Raw genomic sequence first — 20,100 nt, forward strand, 5'->3', positions numbered from 1 at the left:
CCAGAGTTTCAAAATATTCTCATCTGTTAAATTAAGAGTGTCTCCCATAGAAAAGCAGTGGAGGCCCCACAGGGCAAGTACAAAACAGAATTAAAACTCCCAAGGGTCTTGTCTTTACAAAAGAAAAGGCAGGAGGCAGCCCCTGGACAGCTGGTCATGCTGGCCGCTCCGGTTGGACCACGTTGCATAATCCTCAGTCGCATCATCACAACGTCTCTGAGCGTTTTGATGGGGGGAGAAGGGGCAGTGTAGTGTGTATGGGAGGAGAGGCCCAGAGGGCTCTCTTTGCCCCCTTACCCCCTTTTTTATATCCCAGAGGAAAGTCGGGGGAACCTGGCTACACCTTGAAATGAGGCTATGTGTTTCAAACCTGGGGACGGGGTAAGAGGGGATCTGTGCTTTGAGCAACCTGAGCCAGAGGCAGAGGGGTTTTGGAGGGGTAAGGGGAGGATGCATGATGCTTATTGCTTTGTACCTTTTACTGGGAAGGAGGGCAGCAGCCAACAGTAGCTCACAGGTTTGTAAACTGAGCCTGTTGGCTTTAAGAAGGGAAGCAATGAAATCGAATTAAATATAAAAGAGTCATTTGTGCAAAAATAACTTAAACAAATAAAAGACCTGGGGAAGGGGGTGTTCCCCTTAGCGCCTGGTGGGGAAAGGGCCATATACCATCCCCCCCAGGCCTTTTCAGTGACATGGCTTCGGGGGGTGGGGGGGGGTGTGAACTTCCCTGCCCCCTGCAATGGCTCAGGATGGGATTGTAGGGGAAGGAGTTGCATTTGTGCTCTGAGTGGGGAGTAGTGCCCCCACCCACTGTCCACAGGTGCAGGTGGCTGGCAGGGGCTCCCAAGGCTCAGCACTCAGCTCTCCCCAGTCAGGGTCAGATCCAGCTCCAGGTATGGCTGCTATGGGGCCAGTTTCCTCCTCTTGTTTTTGGCAGGACGGCCAGGGCGGGCCCGGGGAGGCAGAGGGACAGCCGCCTAATACCAGAGGGGAAGTTGATAGAAGTAGTCAATTGCTAGGTATCAGGAAGTCTTCTTTTCTCCTCACTCCTTCTAACCCTCCTTTCCTCCTGCTGCCTCATCCCTTACACCCTACCCATACACCCACCTACCCAAACACATACTTACTCGGGCTGTAGGGCTGGGTTCCAAGGTAATATCCTGGCGGGAGCTATTGCTGTTCCGGGTAGGGCTGCAATAAGGGGCACAGATGATCAGGAACAACTCCCAAGCACCAGGTGAATTTCAGAAGTTTGGGTGGGAAACTTTCTACATTTGGATAGTAAAGGCATAATATCCTTATTCATATTCAAGTAAGAATCTGCCCTTTTGAAAACCAAGCCACGATTTGGACATTAGAACTGTCCAAACCAAAAAGAAGTAGGCAAAGGCCAGCACTATAGTAGGCCCAACACTCACTTGTATTTTCTCCTACGGCCACGACGAGACTTTCTGACTACTCCCGGGGGCACCTGAGAAAAGATGGACTGTGTGTGTGGGAAATTTCGAAAAAGGTACCACAGCCCCAACCTTTCCTCAGAGCCCCTGAGCCCAGACCGCCAGCACTCTGCACTCACCTTAAGGTCCTCAGAATGGGGCCCGGGAGGGGGTGGATCCTTGGGCTCAGCACCCCCTTCAGCCAGCTCCCCATTATGCTGCCAATGGTGGGTTCTTCTTGGGGACCCTTCCATTTGTCCATTGAAACCACCACGTGTCCCCCATTTGAGGGCCAGTCGGCCAGGCTCCCGCCGGCTGCCAGGCTTTCGGCCCCGGGCTGGCCTGGCCTCACCATTAATGCCCCTAAGTCCCCCTCCTCCCCTCCGGCCCCGTTTCCCTGACCCCCTCCCAGTGAGCAGCTCAGGGACTGGGGGGTCGGGAGAACCATGGGGTGGGGCTAAGGCACTGAGGGGAGGCCTGGCAGGCTCTGGTTCGAGGGCTGAGGCGGGGCTCTCGGGGGGTAGACAGGGGGCTTCTGGCTGCTCTGGAGGGATCTGCTGGCAAAAAAATAAGTTCTCAGTCAATCTCAAATACAGTCCCTCTTCTACTATAACTCAGAAAGCCCTAAATTTCCAGTTTGAGAAAAAACTATCTCCCTGACAAATATATGCCCACACCCTCACCTGGAGACTCTGTAGCAGGCAGGCTAGGGGACTAGAAGCCTCTGAGAGGGGTGGAGGAGCTCCCCCCCCAGGGAGGAGCTGCAGCCCCAACTGGCCAGAGAGAAGAGGGCCAGGAGGCTGCAACAGGCTGGGGAGGGCTCCAGGGCTGCTGGTCAGTGAAGACAGATCACCTGTTGAGAAATTATAGTCAGGGGTCTCTCCCTAGGCAAACCAATTAGGCTGAGCAGACCCTACTATTCTCTTTAGGCTTTATCCAGTGGCCAAAGACTTTCTTCCCCAATTTATTCGGCCACTACTCCCAAGTTTTACTCCTGCTTTTTCACACCAAGAGTGTGAATTCACACTCCCTCACTCACCCAGCAGGCTGGCACCCAGCAGAGGGCTAAGGAGTTGGGGGGGTCTCCCTGAGTTGGAGGGGGCCTTGCCCAGAGAGGAGGCCCCCGGGTCAGTAGTTGCCGTGGTGACACTGGAGGTAGGTGGTCCAGGTTGGGGGGCACTCAGGACACAGGGCTAAGAAAAAAGAATGATTCTAACACTTACGCATGTAAAATACTCAACAGATTTATAGTGCTTTCACATCCACTATCTGACTGAAGCCTCAAGTGAGATAGGCTATGCTTATTAAATACAGATCCAATTCTTGCAGTCATCCTACCCCCAGCCAAGAACTAAGGCCTCCCCAAAGGCCCCAAGGAAGAGCTCAGGAATGAAACTGAAAGCTTTTGATTCCCAGCTCCCATCTCTCATTCTACATCTTGTTCTGTCCCACCTACTCACCCCCATCCTCACCTGGGGGGGTGTCCCCGAGGGGGGATCCAGGCTGGCAGCCAGCAGCGCAGAATTTAAAGCTATGAGGGTAGGGGGGGCTGAAAGTGGGGGAAAAAGTAGGGGGGACAGGTCTCCCAAGCCTGAAAATGGCTCTCCACTTGGACCCCCGGCTCCCTCTGCAGATCCCTCCCCATCCCCAGCTGTGGGGCCCAGAGCCAACAGGGGCAGGAAAGAGGCAAGGAGGTTGCTGGGAGGTGCTGAAGGAGGTGGAAGAAGGTCTGAGGGTGGTGGAGGAAGCAAGGAAGCCACCAAAAGCGAAGGCCCTTCAGGCTCTCCTGGGGCTAGGGGAGGACCAGGTCCTCCTGGTGGGGGTAGCAGGGGCTCGGGGGGAGGTTGTCCTCCTCCCCCAGTCAGCACACCAAATAAACTGTGGTTGAGCAATGGAGAAGGTGGAGGCTGCCCCAGACTCAGAGGGAGAGGCAAGGCCCCAAGCATCCCAGGGAAGCCAGCTCCACTCAGTGCCAGGCCCTGCTCAGGGCTGGGGAAAGGGAAAGCCTCTCCACCAGCCAGGGGAGGCAAAGGGCAGGCTGGGCCTGCCCCCATCCCCAGCCCTTCGGATGGGCTTTGAAGCACAGGGCTGGGGACTACTGGGGCTTTGGAGGCAGCTGGTGGGGCAGGGGCACCTGTAAAAAAGGAGAGAAATTCAGCTCAAGGGAGGCCCTTTCTCCCATCATCCAAAGAAGCCAACCTCCCTGTCCCCAACCCAGAAAACCCTCAAAGAGCTCTCTGAACATTCCCCTAAATGCCTTGGCTGCCTCTTTCCAGCCAGGATGAGGAAGGGCTCCACAATACTCACATACCTGGCACACTGCTGAGGCTGCCACTGGTGGTCCCAGGCAGGGAGGGCTGGATGGGGTGCCTGGGCTGGGGAGGGCTCCCTGAGGAGAGGGTTGGGGGAGGAGGAAGGTGTGCATCTGACCCCAAAAGGTTAAAGCTTCCATCAGAGTGGGAAGGGCCAGGGGTGGGGAGTCCCAGGAGGGACAGCACAGAAGGGAGAATTGGTTGGGATGGCTCCGGGAGAGAAAAGGGTTGGGGGACAGGAGCAGGGGCCCGAGGACGGCTCCGTCTAGGGGTTTGAGGGCCTCTCCCTTCTAGCAATCGAAATACAGTAGGGGGTCTGCGGGGACGACGCTGAGAGGGACGAAGTGATGAGGAGTGGGAAGCTGAGGGCGCCTGGGCACGGGGCCTTCGGCCCAGTAAAGTGCTGGGAGGGGGTAGTGGGGGATGCTGTGCCTTGGCCGCTGCAGAGAGTAGGCTGCTAGCAAGGAAGGGGGGTGCCCCAGGCCCCTCCACCGTGGGGGCCCCTCCCAGGGGCCCCAAGACCAGGGGCAGGTGCATAGTGGCTGAAGACACTGGTGGCTGAGTGGCAGGACCAGGGTGGGCGGGGAGATTATTGCTCGGGGGCAGGGGAGGTGGTGTTAAGGCATCACTACAGTGGAAGAGAGGAGGGTCTGAAGGTGGTGAGGAGGAGGCATGAGAGGCCGGAGGAGAGCCCAGGTCAGAGGGCACCAGGCTGGATCTGAGGACAGCTCCCCAGTTGTATGAGGGAGCATTGAGGCTGATAGCAGGTGGAGGAGGTGGGGCTGGAGAGGGGGCATTGCCCCTTGGGAGGAAACGGGGGCTGCTACTGCCCCCAGAAGGGACTGGGTCAGGAAGCCTTGCGGAGAAAAGCCCCCCAGGGCCTGCTAGAGTGGGGAAGGCCTGGGAAACTGAGGGTGGTTCTGGGGGAAGGGAGCCAGGACCCCCATTAAGTGGAGTTGGAGGAGGAACTCGACAGGGAGGGCGGGCAGAGGGGGGCCCTGGGGACACAGTGTGGAACATTTGGGGGCTCGCTCCCTCTCCTGCAATAAATGAAAAATGAAGGGTCAGCCTGTGGCTCCCCTTCCAAAAACTTGCTTTTGTCTTCTCTAGTCCCATCTCCCACAAGTTCCCAACCTCCCTGTGCCCTCCTCTCAACACACAGCTCCCCACCCACTCCCCTTTCTCTTTGCTCCCTCTCATGGAACTCCTCCCACCACCAGCCTTCCAAGCCCTTAGGTTTTCCTCGGTCTTCTGTAAAGTGGCAGAAGACTCACCAGGAGAAGAGTGTGAGCAGGTGGTCTCCATGCTGCGGTACAGAGTTGCCATAGCAACAGCTTTCCGCCGGTGGTTGCACAGCTTGGTCATGTCCTCCTCTGATGCTGGCCCCACCCCAGCCCCACCCGGGGTCACCGGGGCCAAAGGGTCAAAGTTGAAAACCTGTAAGGTGGAAAGCAAGGACAGGGACCCTGAGGGGCTGGAATCTGTGAGAAGGGCTACCTCAGTCAGTGATTTGCATTAAGACTTTAATCTCTGTACTCTCAGGCGCCCCTCACCACTCTGACCTTGGGGACATTAAGTGGACACTCCAGACCGCACTTGCAGGTCCCATCGCTGAGGAGGTAGCTCCGGGTTTGCTCCAAGGAAGACAGCTCTGTGCCACTTGGACTGGGAGAGGACAGGATCAGAGGACATGGGGTTAGCTGGCAGTGAATCAGTCAATACTCCTAAAGCACAGTGCTTAAGTTACAGATCCTCCTAGAAGAACAGAGGATAAGGAATGTGGGAAGACACAGAAAAAGGGAGAATGGATTCAAAGGCCCAGAGCTACAGAAAGCAAAAAGGCTGAGGAAGGAAAGGGAAGAGAGGAGAGCAATCGGGTACCAGAGAGCTGAGCTGAGAGAAGAAGCGGAAGAAAGAAAACCCGGGCAACTGGAGTGGCAGAGCTTGGGGACCTGTGAAGATCCGTACCTGATGTAGAGCACAGCACCCTCTCGCACACAGCGCTGCCAGCCGATGGGGACAGATGTGGCCACAGGGCCCCCAGCTCTGTCTGCTCCACTGCTCTCATTGCCCCCATTCATTGTGTGTAATCAGCTCCCGCGTGCCTGATAACACAGACATCCATGTAGGCACTAGGAGGATTAAACTGGGCGAGGTACCTGAGAGAGGACTTCAGGAAGGCAAAGGTTGTGGGGAGACCCAAGAAAACTCAGGGGAAGCCCCAGAGGAGCAAGGGGAACCCCTCAGAGGGCTGGGAGGGAGAATGAGAAGTCCTCTGCTGTATCACCACAGCTACCTGAACATCTCTGCAAACATTGTGGGGTCCAGTCTAAAGCCGGGGCCACCAGCTTAGCCCACACCTGCAACGCAAGTAGAGAGATGGGACTGTCAGGAGTCTGCCCAACTCTAAAGAGCACCACAGCCCAGCATCCTCTCAAGAGAAAGATCCTTAACAATGTGAGGCAAGCACCTATAAAGATCTCGGGGATCTGCTGGCTTAGTCTACAACCATCCTTTCCAAGCCCAGTCTCTAGGGACCAGAGGGTCAGAACCTCAGCTCCCTGGGACCAAGAAAGTCTAGCCCAATTCTTAGGCATATGAAGGCAAGGCCTCCGTCCATTCGGAGTAGAAGACTTCAACCAGGAGTATGGGCACATTCCCATAATGCTAGGCCACTAGGAAGTTTCCCAGAGTGGCTCCTGTTGTTCTCTACCCAGGAAGATGATATAAAAAGTACAGATTGCCCCACAGGTCACCAGGCAACTGCCCAACTGCCCGCTGGGGTGGTACCAGCAGAACTCCCCCCATGCCTGCTCCATCAGACAATCACTGATCTAGTTCATTCGGGTCTTCAGAGGTGAGGATCATAGCTCAGTCTTCTCCCAGGATCCTGAGAAGCTCCTGATTTTCCCTCAAGCCTAAGGCAAAGGGATTCAGAACCTCCTATTCCACTGGCTTCCGATTATCTCCAAGAGAGCCTGTCCTCCGATAGGAGGGGAAGCCCCTCCAACCTGCAGGTATCCTCCCCAGCCTCACCATTGCTCCCACCCCACACTGGCGGCTTCCAAACTTTCCCTCTCATAACAAGGCGCCCTGTCACCCAGACTGCTTCCCTCAGCTTGAGGAGGAGGGGAAGGCGCACGAAGTAGGAAGGAACTTGGGGAGAGGGCGGGCGGAGGGTGGGCGAAGCACTGAGGGGAGGGCGGTGAGGAAGGCAGAAGTCAGGCAGTGAGAGGGAGAAGCGGCGGGGGCAGGTGAGGGCGGGGGAGTGGGGATGGGGCCGGGGAAAGGGGCCGAGAGGACGCGGAGGGGGCAGAGGGTAGGGACAGCAGGGGAGGGGAGGGGGAGGGGCAGGGTGGGGGGGCCGGGCCCCGCACTCACCGCGGCCCATGGTTCGGCCGGCCCCGCCCTACGCAGTCGCGGCCCAGAGGGTGAGTGGGAGGGGGGTGGGAGGAGGGTCGGTGGAGCCCGAGCCTCCGGTACGGCCCCGGCCGGTCCTAGCAGGAAGCGCCGCTGCCGCCGCCGCGGATCACCGAGCGGCCTCCCGCGCATGCGCCATGGGGGCCAGGGGCAGCCCTGGGGATTCCGTTCCCAGAAGGCACTGCGCAGGCTGCTGCCGCTGCCGCCGCCGCCGCCGCCGTTGCTGCCGCAGCCACCGCCGCAGCCGCCGCCGCCTCCGCCGCTGCCCGGACGGGAGAGGGGCGGGGCCGGGCCCCCGCCCAGCGGACAGCGACGAGCCAACTGGAGGGGCCGCAGTGCGCATGCGGGAGCGCGCCTACCCCTCCCCCACAACCCCCCATTAATCCCCAAGAGAACAAACACCCCACGCGGCCCCCCCGCCCTCCGCGGAAGGATCTGCGCCTCTTCCCAGGCCACTGGTGGCCAATCCCAGCTCTCCTCAGGGAGGGGCCCCTTCCAAAGCCACAGTCTGTTGCGGGAGCCAGGAATGCCAGGTCCGGGAGGGGCCAGGCCCCGAAAGATGAAAGTCGCGACTTGCCCTGCCCCGCCCCAAAGGCTTCCCGGGTAGTGTGCTGGGACTTGACCCGCCTCCCCAGGTCAACATGTCACAACACGACCTCGGCCTGTCAAGTCACATGACCTCTGCCTGTCACTGACAACCTGGTCTGTCTTTAGGCCAGGAGAGACCATCTGGTCCACCCTCCACACTACCCCCATTTTCAGAGGGGAAATGGAGGTGTGGAGCAACGGAGCAGCCTAACCAAAGACCTGTCATTGCCACACCACTCCAGTCACAACCGGCCTTGTGACAGTTTCTACTTAAACTCTGGCTGCCCCCATGAGGGTATGACAGGATATGTAACAGGCCACCACATGGCCTCTGTTTTCAAGGCACAAGAAAAATACTTTGCATTCTGCGTGGTGCGTTTTACTTTTGTTCAAGTTGCCTCCCAGTTCATGGTTCTCATTTTACCTTCACAACTCTTATCTTTAATTGACAAACAAGGACGGTAAGATCCCTTGGCAAGTGAAGGGGAGTTGAGGCTAAAATCGCGGCTCCGGTCTCCTCAGTCCAGGGCGGTCCTGCGCTGAAGTGCACTCACACGTCCCGGGATGAGACTCCGCTGTAAATCTCGACCCGAACACCTAGGAGGCAGGCCTGTGCCGCGCTCCTCACACAGGGAGTCACAGGACTTGCTGTCTGATACAGCAAGAGAGGGTCTTGGAGAAAGCCATAAGAGTACCGTGGGGGAAAATAGGTGGCCAAACAGAATCGGGTCCACTGGGCAAAATACATGACTTCTGGCAGGCTGAGGGCTTAGCAACTACAAGGTAAAAAAGTCAAGGGCGCTGTTCTGAGAGAAGCAGAAAATGACTACCAAGGGATTCCAGTACCTCGGCCCCTTTTGGGAGATTTACGGGGCTAGAACAGGAGACCGCCCCCGTTTTTTTGTTTATTTGTTTTTTGGCGAAACGTAGTCTCCCTCTGTCACCCAGGCTGGAGTGCAGTGGCGCGATCTCGGTCACTGCAACATCCGCCTCCAGAGTTCAAGCGTTTCTCCTGCCTCAGCCTCCAGAGTAGCTGGGATTACAGGCGCGCATCACCACACTCGGCTAATTTTTGTATTTTTAGTAGAGACGGGGTTTCACCATGTTGGTCAGGCTGATCTCGAACTCCTGACCTCAAGTGATCAGCTCTCCTCAGCCTCCCAAAGTGCTGAGATTACAGGCGTAAGCCACCGAGCCCGGCCAGGAGACCTCTTTAAGAAGACTCGAGATGTCGACAATCCCGGTGGATGGATACCAACTTTCAAAAGAAAAGTTCAAAAGGTCTATGTGCCCATTAGCTAGGAGGGGCCAAGGAAAATGGGAGTCCCTTATAGTGGGAGTAAAACGGCGGGTAAAGCTAGGTGGGCGGAACAGCAGCTTCTGGGGGAGACAAGCGGCAAAGAGGCTCACTACCGACGAGGGCTGACCAAGGCTGATAGCCGTTGGGGCCGTTGGGCGCCGGGAGCTGGCGCCCCGCCCTCTCTCCTCTCCCCCACCCTCCGCACCTCCCACCACCCTCGTTGTCCCTTGCGCGTGCGCGTGCAGACACCGGTTGCCAAACATTGCATCATCCCCGCCCCCCTTTCCTCCCCTCCCCCCCGCTACAGTCCCCCTCCGCGCGCGCGCGCATGACTCACCCACCTCCTCCGTGAAGCCTCGTGACCCAAAGCCACTTCCGGGTCCGACACTACGTCGACCCCCTAGCTAGAGGGAGCGACGGGGGCGGTGCCGCGGGGCTCCTGAGTGGCGGATGCGAGGGACGAGGCGGGGCCAATGCCGGCGTGCCACTTTCTGATTGGTAGGTTTTGGGGTCCCGCCCCTGAGAGGAGGGCAAGGCCATGGTAAAAGATTACAGCTGGGCGCTCCCGAGGTCAGAGGCTTAAGTCTAAGGCACTGAGCGTATCATGTTGAAGATGAGCGGGTGGCAGCGACAGAGCCAAAATCAGAGCTGGAACCTGAGGAGAGAGGCAAGTACTGATTACCATCTACCCTTTACCCTCCCGTTTCCTCAAAGTTGGGGCGTCCGCTCTTTAGGATCGGCCTCACTCCTCCACAGTGAAGTTAAGGACCGTCTGAGAGAGGAATAGGGAGAGTCCCTTATTCTGGAGTGGTGCTTACAAACCCTTATTGCTTCGGACGACAGCGTCTCTCCACCCCTGCCCGGAGCCGGAGCATGGGCCCTGCTCTGTGCTGCTGGGCAAAGGGACCTCGGCTGCCCTTGGGAAATTTATTTTCTCCCGTAGCCAACTTAAGGTCACATCGTTAGGCCTGTCCGGGAGGAGGCAGGGCAGCAGGACACACCCCCGCTCTAAGACTGGGTGACCATCGCTCAGGCCGTTTCCGCCGCTTCGCCTCCAGCGGCCTTCTCCCTACCCCACCCCCAATTCTGTCTCAGTCTCAGTGCCTCTGGTGTCAGCATGGCCACCTCGGTAGCTGGGGCTACTGGACCCTGCAGCGGATAGGGGAACCATGAGGAGACACAAGGCTTTGGGAGGGGTGCCGATGGACAGGGAGTGGTGTGTTTTCCCTTTGCCGTAGAGGTCTCTGGGCCTCCCGCACAAGAGAGCAGCCTGGATCTCTTAAGTGTGGGAGGCCATTTGGGGTCTCCCCAGGGTATTGTCCTTCCCTCGGGATTAGTCCCTCCCTCTTTAACCCGGTCCTGTCTCCCAGCTAATCTCTGTGTAACCATTGCATCAGGCCAGCCCCGTTTGGCTCTGCAGCCTTCTGACCTGAGGCTCCGCTGCTGATGAAAGCCAAGTCCCACACACTGGAAGGCAAGGGAGGGCTCCCCAGGGAGGACAGCCCTGCAGAGAAATACTTTGGGCAATATTGCATCTCTAGCCCCTAGGGATCGGCAGCTGCCGCTCTGCCTCCACCCCTTCCCTATAAGAGAGACTGGGGGGAATTTATCCATTCATTCTTAACAAATACTTAACGAGGACCTCCTGTGTGCCAAACAGTTTGGGGTTCAGGGTACATCCTTGAGCAAGAGGAAAAAATCATCTCAGTGGGAGGCCTACAGTAAACAAAATATAAGTGCCATGGAGAAAGCTAAAGCAGAGAAAGGAATGGAGAATGTTCAGGATGGAGGTCAGAGTGTTACATCAGGTGGACAGGAATTACCTTAGGTAATTCCTCTGCTCAAAACCCTCCAGTGACTTCCCTGACATGAAATAGGAAGTCATTGGAGGGTTTTGAGCAGAGGAATGACCTGTTTTAAAAGGCTCACTCAGGCTGCTGTATGGTGAATAGAGTTACGGAGGGGTGGCAAGAGAAGAAATGGGAAGACCTTCTGCAATCAGGAAGTTTCTGCAGTAATTTAGAGATGGTGGTGAATTGATCTAGATTGGAAACAATGGAATTAGAAGTGTTTAGCTTCTTCTAAGCAAAGGTTTTAAAAACTCATTTTTAAAGAATGAGTTAAGGGCCGGGCATGGTGGCTCACGCCTGTAATCCTAGCACTTTGGGATACCAGAGATGGGTGGATCACATGAGGTCAGGAGTTCAAGACCAGCCTCGCCAACATGGTGAAACCCCATCTTTACTAAAAATACAAAAATTAGCCGGGCATGGTAGTGCGTGCCTGTAATCCCAGCTACTCAGGAGGCTGAGGCAGGAGAATCGCTTGAACCCGGCAGGCGGAGGTTGCAGTGAGCCGATTGCGCCACTGCCTTCCAGCCTGGGTGAGACCCGTCTCAAAAAAAAAGGAATGAGTTAAAATTTGCTAGTACTTTGGATTGCAGGGTGTGAGAGAAGAGGAATGAAGGAAGATACCAAGGTTTTTAGCTTAAGCAACTAGAGTTGTCATCTGAGATGGGATAACCTTGGAAGGGGAAAATCAGCAAGAGTTTGCCTTTACACATAGTCTTAGGTGCCTATTAGACATTGAAAAAGAAATGGCAAGTAGGCAGTAGACAGCAGAGTCGGAAGTTCTGGAAGAGGTCCACACTGGAAATGTACATTTGGAGGATGTCAGCCCTGTGGGAATGGAGTTTGGAAAATGCTATGATTTGTTCCCTTCCCTGTAGTTTAGTCTTTACCCTGGCAGATTTGAGGCCTGCTTTGAATTTAGGAAAGCTGAGTTGGCCAGGACTTTACTATTATGTAACCAGGACTACAAATGTCAGCAACTAAAAATAAATTCAGGCCCTCTTCTGCCCTTGGAAATGGCTACAGGGACCAAGTATGCATACCCCACAAGACTGGAAGGAAGGAAGGACCAGTAGGAGGCTGGAGGTAAATGAAAAATAAAGGCCCAGCACGGTGGCTCATGCCTATAATCCCAGCACTTTGGGAAGCGATGGATCACAAGGTCAAGAGATGGAGACCATCCTGGCCAACATAGTGAAACCCTGTCTCTACTAAAAACACAAAAATTAGCTGGGCATGGTGGCACGCGTCTGTAGTCCCAGCTACTCGGGAGGCTGAGGCAGAAGAATCGCTTGAACTGAGGAGGCAGAGGTTGCAGTGAGCGGAGATCACCACTGCACTTCAGCCTGGCAACAGAGCAAGGCTCCGTCTCAAAAAGAAAAAGAAAACTAAGTTGCCTCTCTCCCTTCCAAAAATGGCTGACATTTCTCTTTGTTGCCCACAGTGTTCAAGAAGGAAGTGTATCTTCATACATCACCACACCTGAAAGCAGGTAAACTTAACCTACCCTTTCCCAAAAATTTTAAAGGGCAAGATAGTAAATATTTTAGATGTTAAGAGTCCTATAGTCTCTAGCATGACTCTTCATCTCTGCCACTGTAGCACCAAAGCAGCCATAAACAATACGTAAATAAACAGATGTGGCTGTATTCCAATACAACTTTACCTACAAAAACAGGCATCAGACCAGCTTGCCAACCTGTGGCATAGACTGTTTGCTACATGGAGCTTGTTCCAGCCACTCCCCATTATCCTGCAAATGTGCTTTTCCAGACTGATCCAACTGCAGAGATGGCAGCTGAGTCATTGCCTTTCTCCTTCGGGACACTGTCCAGCTGGGAGCTGGAAGCCTGGTATGAGGACCTGCAAGAGGTCCTGTCTTCAGATGAAAATGGGGGTACCTGTGTCTCACCTCCTGGAAATGAAGAGGTAAGAATGCTAGGCCTAAAGCTAAAGGGGGATGTTACCTTTCCCTTCTCAACTAATATCTATGTTCCCTTTCCTCATTTCCTTGAAGGAAGAATCAAAAATCTTCACCACTCTTGACCCTGCTTCTCTGGCTTGGCTGACTGAGGAAGAGCCAGAACCAGCAGAGGTCACAAGCACCTCCCAGAGCCCTCACTCTCCAGATTCCAGTCAGAGCTCCCTGGCTCAGGAGGAAGAGGAGGAAGACCAAGGGAGAACTAGGAAACGGAAACAGAGTGGCCATTCCCCAGCCCGGGCTGGAAAGCAGCGCATGAAGGAGAAAGAACAGGAGAATGAAAGGAAAGTGGCACAGCTAGCTGAAGAGAATGAACGGCTCAAGCAGGAAATCGAGCGCCTGACCAGGGAAGTAGAGGCGACTCGCCAAGCTCTCATCGACCGAATGGTGAATCTGCACCAAGCATGAACAATTGGGAGCATCAGTCCCCCACTCGGGCCACTACCCACCTTTCCCAGAAGTGGCTACTGACCACCCTGTCACTAGTGCCAATGATGTGACCCTCAATCCCACATATTCAGGGGGAAGGCTTGGAGTAGACAAAAGGAAAGGGTCTCAGCTTGTATATAGAGATTGTACATTTATTTATTACTGTCCCTATCTATTAAAGTGACTTTCTATGAGCCAAGGTCTTTTACTTTTTCTTCTTGCCTTTAGGAGCTTCAGGGGGTTTCCCCTCAGCTACAGCCAACTGTTTCTTTAGATCCAAGAGTTTCGCCACTTCCGCAGCAACCTCGTTCTTGTCTGCCTTTTGTGCTTTCAGTTCTCGGACAACGTTTCCCTAAGATAAAGGGGGGTGGGGAGGTAACAGTGAGGCAAGAAAAAGATCTATTTAGGATTCAGCTTGTCCAGTCTCCCACAGGGCTTAAGCTTCATACTTGTTTTGTCACTTCATCCATCAGCACTTGTATCTGCTGTGGCCTGGCTGTTGTAACAGTCTCTACAACTGCTGGCTTCGGGGACGTTTTCGCCTGGAGAACAACAAAGTTATCACCAGCAACCATAAATATCCCCTAACCTCCAGTTTTATACAGCATCTCAGAGGGAAAGTGATTACCTTTAAGTCGAAGGTCTCTTCTAGCTAAGACAGGAAAGAAAAACTGTAAGTGAGGAAGTGGCAGGGCCAAAAGATGGAAAGAGTGATGGGTGAGGACTACTTAGGGAAATTAAGGAAGTGATGCTGTGGCTGTTGTGGAGCGAGGGCACAGCCTTTAGCTTTCTCACCTGGCCCCCTCCAAAGCGCTGCCTTAAACTTTCAATCTGGTCATTTTCCAATTTTTGGAACAAGGGACTCACCTGTAAAAAAAGTTCCCAAATCATCTACTGATTGGATACACTCTACCAGACTATACCGATGACCTCTCCAACCCCAATCTCTGATGTGTTTTAGAAAGAACGAGCTTAACACTGAGCTAATATCTGCTGATTTTAGGAAATTAGCGGTAGCTTTCCCTATGAAACCCCAAATAATTTATAGGGTCAAGATTCTTTAAGCTCTCTAAGGATGCTAGGCTGATCCAGAAGTTTAGCAATGTACTTACTTTTAAATTTTGTGTCAAAGAGGAAATGGCTATCCTGTATTTTCCCTGCCCACTATCTGCTAGCATTATGGAGACTAGGTGATCACAGTGTTTCTTCAAATACCTGTTTACCAGTTAGTTTTGTGTGCCAGGTTCTGGTTTCTGGCATGAAGAACAATGAAGATGTACAGATAATTCTGGACTTGTGAACAACTACCAAGGACTTTACATCAGAAACTTAAGAGTCCCATGACCAAAGTAACACTGGAGAGATGTTAGGTCTTCTCTCACCCACTCCAAAAGCTGCATGGCAAGAGTATCAATTTTAAGAGAGGCTGGCTCTTCCACCTACTGTGCCAATCTGGTGTCCTGCTGGTAAGGTACACAGGAAGTTTGTCAGCAGGATACTGCAGGCTGGAGGTGGGAGCTGCAGCTGGGCCTGGATTGTGGCACTAACCGTGGGCATGTAAGGCTGAAGCATGACAGAGAGCAAGGCAGCTATATTCACTGCCAAGCCAGTCACTGTTCCTGCCCGTTGCCTGAGGAAGAAGAGATATTAGTCAAGACCTCCAGGAGGATACAGCTTACAAGCCACTTTATGCCTTTAGCCAACCCTCCCCGCTTACCTACCTGTCAGCCTCACTGCCTTTAATCCGCTTCCAGGGCTCATTCACCTGAATATATTGGTTGCCATGTCGAGATACGGTGAGGATACTGCGCAAGGCATCCCGGATCCTGGGAAGGGAGGAAGCAGGCCAGGTGTAATGTCCTACAGAGACCAATACAAGGAGGCTCTCAACACGCCAGCAGATGAGACGGAGGTGTCAGTTACTTACCGAACCTTCTCAAGTAGCTGGTGATAGTGCTGGAGCTCCAGGGTGACATGGGCCAGCAGGCGCTGATCATCAGGGGTAAGCACCATCTCAGGCACACAGCCCCCAAAGAACTTAGACACAAACATCCCAGCTCTTGGTTGAGAGTAGGAAAGAAGTGGAAAAAAGAGGGGAAGTTATTATCCAGTTTCCTTGTTAGAATTTGACCCAATTTCCACAGCCGTACATTCTCTCAGGATTCCTGCCTGGAACAGGTAACTCCTGGCTCCCTCAAGCTAGTAGACAAGGCTTAACTAGTTAATTATTTACTCTGTCTCTCCCCTAAGAATCTGACTCTGCACATAAACCTGATTAAGTTAAACAACTGTACTTCTTATTTTTAAGAAGTCATTACTCGGCCAGGCGCAGTGGCTCATGCCTGAAATCCCAGCACTCTGGGAGGCCGAGGTGGGCAGATCACCTGAGGTCAGGAGTTCAAGACCAGCCTAGCCATGGTGAAACCTCGTCTCTATTAAAAATACAAAAAATTAGCCGGGCATGGTGGTGTGCACCTGTAATCCCAGCTACTAGGGAGACTGAGGCAGGAGAATCGCTTGAACCCGGGAGGCGGAGGTTGCAGTGAGCCAAGATTGCGCCATTGCACTCCAGCCTGGGCAACAAGAGAGAAACTCCGTCTCAAAAAAAAAAAAAAAAAAAAAAAGTCATTATTCAAAATGACCAAGCTGGATATGTGTTAACTGCTATCAAACAAACACTCTAGGTAAGGACTTTTTTTTTTTTTTTTTTTTTTTTTTTTGAGGAGTCTCACTCTGTTGCCCAGGCTGGAGCACAGTGGCATGATCTTGGCTCACTGCAAGCTTTGCCTCCCGGGTTCAAGTGATTCTCCTGCCTCAACCTCTCGAGAAGCTGGGATTACAGATGTGCACCACCACGCGCGGCTACTTTTTGTATTTTTAGTGGAGTCGGGGTTTCACCAGGTTGGCCAGGCTGGTCTCGAACTCCTGTAGGTAAGGACTATGTATTAAATGTGGTTAATGACCAAAGCTGAAAGTGAGTAGCAGGACTGACTTATAAGGGTCCAGGGCTCAGAGAGCGTGACTAAAGAATCCTAAGTTATGGAGGATACTGCTTTAGATTGCAGAAGAGCTGAGATAGGCACCAATGATAGAATGGGAGCCTAAGGTAACAAAAACTCTGAAGAGTATAGCAGAAGCCTTTTTTTTTTTTTTTTTGAGACAGGATCTCCCTCTTTTGCCAAGGCTGGAGTGTAGGGGTACGAGTACTGCTCCACTGCAGCCTCAATCTCCCAAGCTCAAGAGACCATCCCGCCTCAGCATCCTGAGTGGCTGGGACTACAGGTGTGCGCCACCATGCCTGGCTGATTCTTTTTGTAGAGATGGCAGATTCATTATGTTGGTCAGGCAAGTCTTGAACTCCCAGCCTCAAGTGATCCTCCTGCCTCAGCCTCCCAAAGTGCTGGGATTACAGACGTAAGCCACCATGCCCAGCCCACAGAAGCCTCCTACCCCCACACCAAAATAACCCCTTTCTTCAGCCAAACTTTTCAATGATCTGCAGGTGAACTACTTTGCTGGGAGAGAATACATCTTCAATTCTACAAAGAACAGTAATAAGAAAACAATTTACAAAAACCCACTTTAAAACCAACTTTGCTAAATCACATCTCTATAGCTAACTGTTCCATCAAACATACACAGCCTAGTATGTGCTAGGAACAGATCCCAATTAATAGAAATCAACTTTCCACACTGTCCTCACAGCCTCCTGCCCATTTTCTAGTTCTCTCCACATTCCCATCTCCTGAGGGAAAATGAGCCCCACCCCAGCTCACTGCTAACTCTGACCCCTTACCAAGTCCTACCTGTTGATGAAGTTGCCCAGGTTGTTAAGCAGCTCAGAATTATTCTTCAGCAGCAGGTCCGTCCAGGAGAAAGCACTGTCCTGGCCCTCAGGCCGAATGTACAGCAGATAGAAGCGCCAGATGTCAGCAGGGATCCCCGTGTCCTGGGCCATGTCCCCAAACACTCCCACACCCCGGCTCTTAGAGAATTTCCCATCCTCATAGTTCAGGTACTCTGGACAGAGGAGAATGAGTGAGAACCATCGGCTCAAATCACATCCTTCCCCTCTCTAGCCCACTAACTCTTCCTTCTTTCCTCTTTCTAACCTCAACTATGGGTGTCTAGCAACATTTCTCCTTAAGGGGCCGGTATGCTCAGATTTTGGGAGTCCCTTCCTATCCATTCTGGCCCTTTTTTCTCTTTGCTTATATCTACTACAGAGTTTTAGCTTTGGACTTTTGCCTTCTTTAGGTTCTTGTTTCGTTTCTCCAGGTTGAGTTCTCATTTTAATTATTTCCTATTTCATCTCAAATCTCAGCTCCTAACTCAAGACAGCAGCTCTACAAGATCTTTTTCCAAGTACTGCCTCACCCCTCATTTCCTATGAACACCCCATCAGTAGCCTTCCAGGGTACTTACCTGTAGCAATGATGTGGCTGACCAAGGTATAGTTATCCTCAGCTCCTAGGACTGAGCAAGGAAAGACTAAGCCATGGAAAGGAACATTGTCTTTGGCCATGAACTGATACAGGTCCACCTAGGGGAATGTGGTTAGGAGAGATTTCCTGAGACCTTCTTCAAAGGCCCAAGGAAGACCAGACACCCAACCCTAACACCCACGCCCTACCACCTACCCTCCCCATGCACAGCCTAACCAAGAACTGCTCACTTGCTCTGGGTTCTTCCACCATCTCTCCCACTGGTCTGTGTAGTTGGCTGTGATGGACAGATAGCCAATAGTGGCATCAAACCAGACATAGAATACCTGGAGGTCAGGAGGAGGTAAACATGTTAGTCTCAAACTGAAACAAGACATAATCAGCAGTCTATTCTGCTAGCCCAGGGTTTCAACACCAAGGCTGAATGATATGAATAAAAAAGGGTTTTTACCTTGTCTTTAAAACCTTCTAAGGGTACAGGGGTTCCCCATTTGAGGTCTCGGGTTATGCAGCGTGGCTTGAGGCCATCCCGAAGCCAAGAACGGATGATAAACCGGGCATTGGGTGTCCAGTCACTGCCAGGCAATGTCCTCCCCAACCACTCCTCCAGTCGCTTCTCCAGCTGAGATAACGGAGAAAGACAGAGGGCTGATTTAGGAAAGTCTCATATATGGTTAGCATAAGGATAAACACATATAACCTTTGTGGAGCACAACTTGGCAATATATAACTTTTTTTTTGGAGACAGAGTCTTGCTCTGTCGCCCAGACTGGAGTGCAGTGGTGCAATCATAATCACAGCTCACTGCAGCCTAAACCTCCTGGGCTCAAGCAATCCTCCTACCTCAACCTCCCCAGTAGCTGGGACCACAGGTGCGCACCACCATGCCAGACTAATTTTTGTAATTTTTGTAGAAACAGGGTTTTGCCACATTGCCCAGGCTGGTCTTGAACTCCTGAGCTCAAGCAATCCGCCCACCTCAGCCTCCAAAAGGGCTGAGACTACAGTTGTGAGCCACCCTGCCCAGCCTTAACTAGATTTTTCACACACAGCCGGGGCAGTGGCTTGCGCCTGTAGTCCCAGCTACTCTGAAGGCTGACGCAGGAGGACCACTTGAGGGCAGGAGTTCATGACCATCCTGGGCAACACAGCAAAATCCTGTCCTTAAGAAAATTTTTTTTTTAAGTTTTAAAAATACGGAACACTTCACAAGTTTGCATGTCATTCTTGTGCAGAGGATGTGCTAATCTTGTCCATATCAGAGTCTCACTGTCACCCAGGCTGGAGTACAGTGGCACATCATGGCTCACTGCAGCCTCAACCTCCCGGGCTTAAGTGATCCTTCCACCTCAGCCTCCTGAGTAGCTGGCACTACAGGCACGTGCCATCACACCTGGTTAATTTTTGTATTTTTAGTAGAGATGGGTTTCACCAAGTTGCCCACCCTGGTCTCAAACTCTTAGGGTCAAGCAATTCTCCCGCCTCAGCCTCCCAAAGTGTTGGAAGTTGGAATTACAGGCATAAGCCACCGTGCCCAACCAATTTTTTCTTTTTTTAATACAGACAGGGTCTTGCTTTGTTGCCCAGGCTACTCTCAAACTCCTGGCTTCCAGCGATCCTCCTGCCTCAGCCTCCCAAAGTGCTGGAATTACAGGCATGAACCACCATGGCCAGCTGAGGAAGTGCAAAAAAGAAAAAAAAATTTTTTTCTTTTTTTTTTTTTTTTTTAAGGTAGGGTGTCACTCTGTTGCCCAGGCTGGTCTTAAACTCCAAGGCTCAAGCAATCCTCCAGCCTTGGCCTCCCAAAGCATTGGGATTACAGGTGTAAACTAGCATGCCCAACCAAAAAAAAATTTTTTTTGAGCTGGAGTCTCGCTCAGCTGCCCAGGCTGGAGTACAGTGACACGATATCAGCTACTGCAACCTCCCCACCTCCAGGTTCAAGTGATTCTCCTGCCTCAGCCTCCTGAGTAGCTGGGACTACAGATGGGTGCCACCACGCCTGGCTAATTTTTGTATTTTTAGTAGAGATGGGGTTTCACCATGTTGGCCAGGATGGTCTTGATCTATTGACCTCGTGATCCACCTGCCTTGGCCTCCCAAAGTGCTAGGATTACAGGCATGAATCACCATGCCCGCCCACATTTTTTTTAATTAGCCAGGCATGGTAGTACACGCCTGTAGTCCCAACTACTCAGAAGGCTGAAGCAAAAGGATAACTTGAGCCCGGGAGTTTGAGGGTGCAGTGAGCTATGATTGTGCCACTGCACTCCAGCCTGGGTGACAGAGTGAGACCCTGTCTCTAGAAAAAAATTTCGTTTGAACACACTTGACTA

General features: G+C 52.8%; 4 protein-coding genes and 1 pseudogene across 23 annotated transcripts in view; 2 read left to right on the top strand and 3 right to left on the bottom strand.

The window, feature by feature from the left end:
- Position 1: 1 nt before the first annotated feature.
- MBD6 (methyl-CpG binding domain protein 6) lies at positions 2-9,503 on the bottom strand. 16 transcript variants are annotated; one of them, XR_010116403.1, is made up of 15 exons: positions 7,133-7,463; positions 6,048-6,111; positions 5,720-5,856; positions 5,314-5,416; positions 5,026-5,188; positions 3,751-4,791; positions 2,912-3,573; positions 2,479-2,632; positions 2,123-2,292; positions 1,580-1,993; positions 1,422-1,474; positions 1,131-1,194; positions 811-980; positions 476-539; positions 2-216 (listed from the first exon to the last, which is right to left on the bottom strand). XR_010116403.1 is itself a non-coding variant. In XM_055248883.2 (13 exons), exons 3-13 carry the CDS (start codon positions 5,830-5,832, stop codon positions 906-908), a joined length of 3,015 nt encoding a protein of 1,004 aa, XP_055104858.1. In that variant the 5' UTR covers positions 5,833-5,856; positions 6,048-6,111; positions 9,401-9,503; the 3' UTR covers positions 2-905. The 16 variants fall into 16 exon arrangements, 9 of the variants coding, with proteins under 9 accessions (XP_055104858.1, XP_063476173.1, XP_063476171.1 ...); XR_008652066.2 differs by having other exon boundaries at positions 1,580-1,996; positions 7,133-7,458; XR_010116404.1 differs by lacking the exon at positions 476-539.
- A 145-nt stretch (positions 9,504-9,648) lies between these two features.
- On the top strand, positions 9,649-12,670 carry LOC129466076 (DDIT3 upstream open reading frame protein). Its single transcript, XM_055249038.2, has 3 exons — positions 9,649-9,726; positions 12,354-12,401; positions 12,588-12,670. The coding sequence occupies exons 1-2, from the start codon at positions 9,664-9,666 to the stop codon at positions 12,393-12,395; spliced, it is 105 nt and encodes a 34-aa protein (XP_055105013.1). The 5' UTR covers positions 9,649-9,663; the 3' UTR covers positions 12,396-12,401; positions 12,588-12,670.
- On the top strand, positions 12,632-13,513 carry DDIT3 (DNA damage inducible transcript 3). Its single transcript, XM_055249035.1, has 2 exons — positions 12,632-12,838; positions 12,927-13,513. The coding sequence occupies exons 1-2, from the start codon at positions 12,632-12,634 to the stop codon at positions 13,296-13,298; spliced, it is 579 nt and encodes a 192-aa protein (XP_055105010.1). The 3' UTR covers positions 13,299-13,513.
- MARS1 (methionyl-tRNA synthetase 1) overlaps positions 13,451-20,100 on the bottom strand; it is a 35,829-nt gene continuing 29,179 nt past the window's right edge. For 3 of the 5 annotated variants that reach the window (XM_063620104.1, XM_055249014.2, XM_063620105.1), the window contains 10 exons: positions 18,216-18,386; positions 17,995-18,090; positions 17,745-17,862; positions 17,126-17,339; positions 15,247-15,378; positions 15,041-15,145; positions 14,763-14,949; positions 14,115-14,186; positions 13,769-13,861; positions 13,451-13,671 (listed from right to left, as the gene is read on the bottom strand). In XM_063620104.1, the coding sequence (XP_063476174.1) occupies positions 13,525-13,671; positions 13,769-13,861; positions 14,115-14,186; positions 14,763-14,949; positions 15,041-15,145; positions 15,247-15,378; positions 17,126-17,339; positions 17,745-17,862; positions 17,995-18,090; positions 18,216-18,386 (1,335 nt within the window). In that variant the 3' untranslated portion in view covers positions 13,451-13,524. Of the gene's footprint in view, positions 13,672-13,768; positions 13,862-13,947; positions 14,187-14,762; positions 14,950-15,040; positions 15,146-15,246; positions 15,379-17,125; positions 17,340-17,744; positions 17,863-17,994; positions 18,091-18,215; positions 18,387-20,100 lie in introns of those variants that run through there. The other 2 variants (XM_055249013.2, XM_055249011.2) reach the window with 2 other exon arrangements.
- On the bottom strand, positions 18,955-19,053 carry LOC129467124 (uncharacterized; annotated as a pseudogene).

This window comes from Symphalangus syndactylus, chromosome 17, assembly GCF_028878055.3.
Source record: "Symphalangus syndactylus isolate Jambi chromosome 17, NHGRI_mSymSyn1-v2.1_pri, whole genome shotgun sequence".
NCBI lineage: Eukaryota > Metazoa > Chordata > Mammalia > Primates > Hylobatidae > Symphalangus > Symphalangus syndactylus.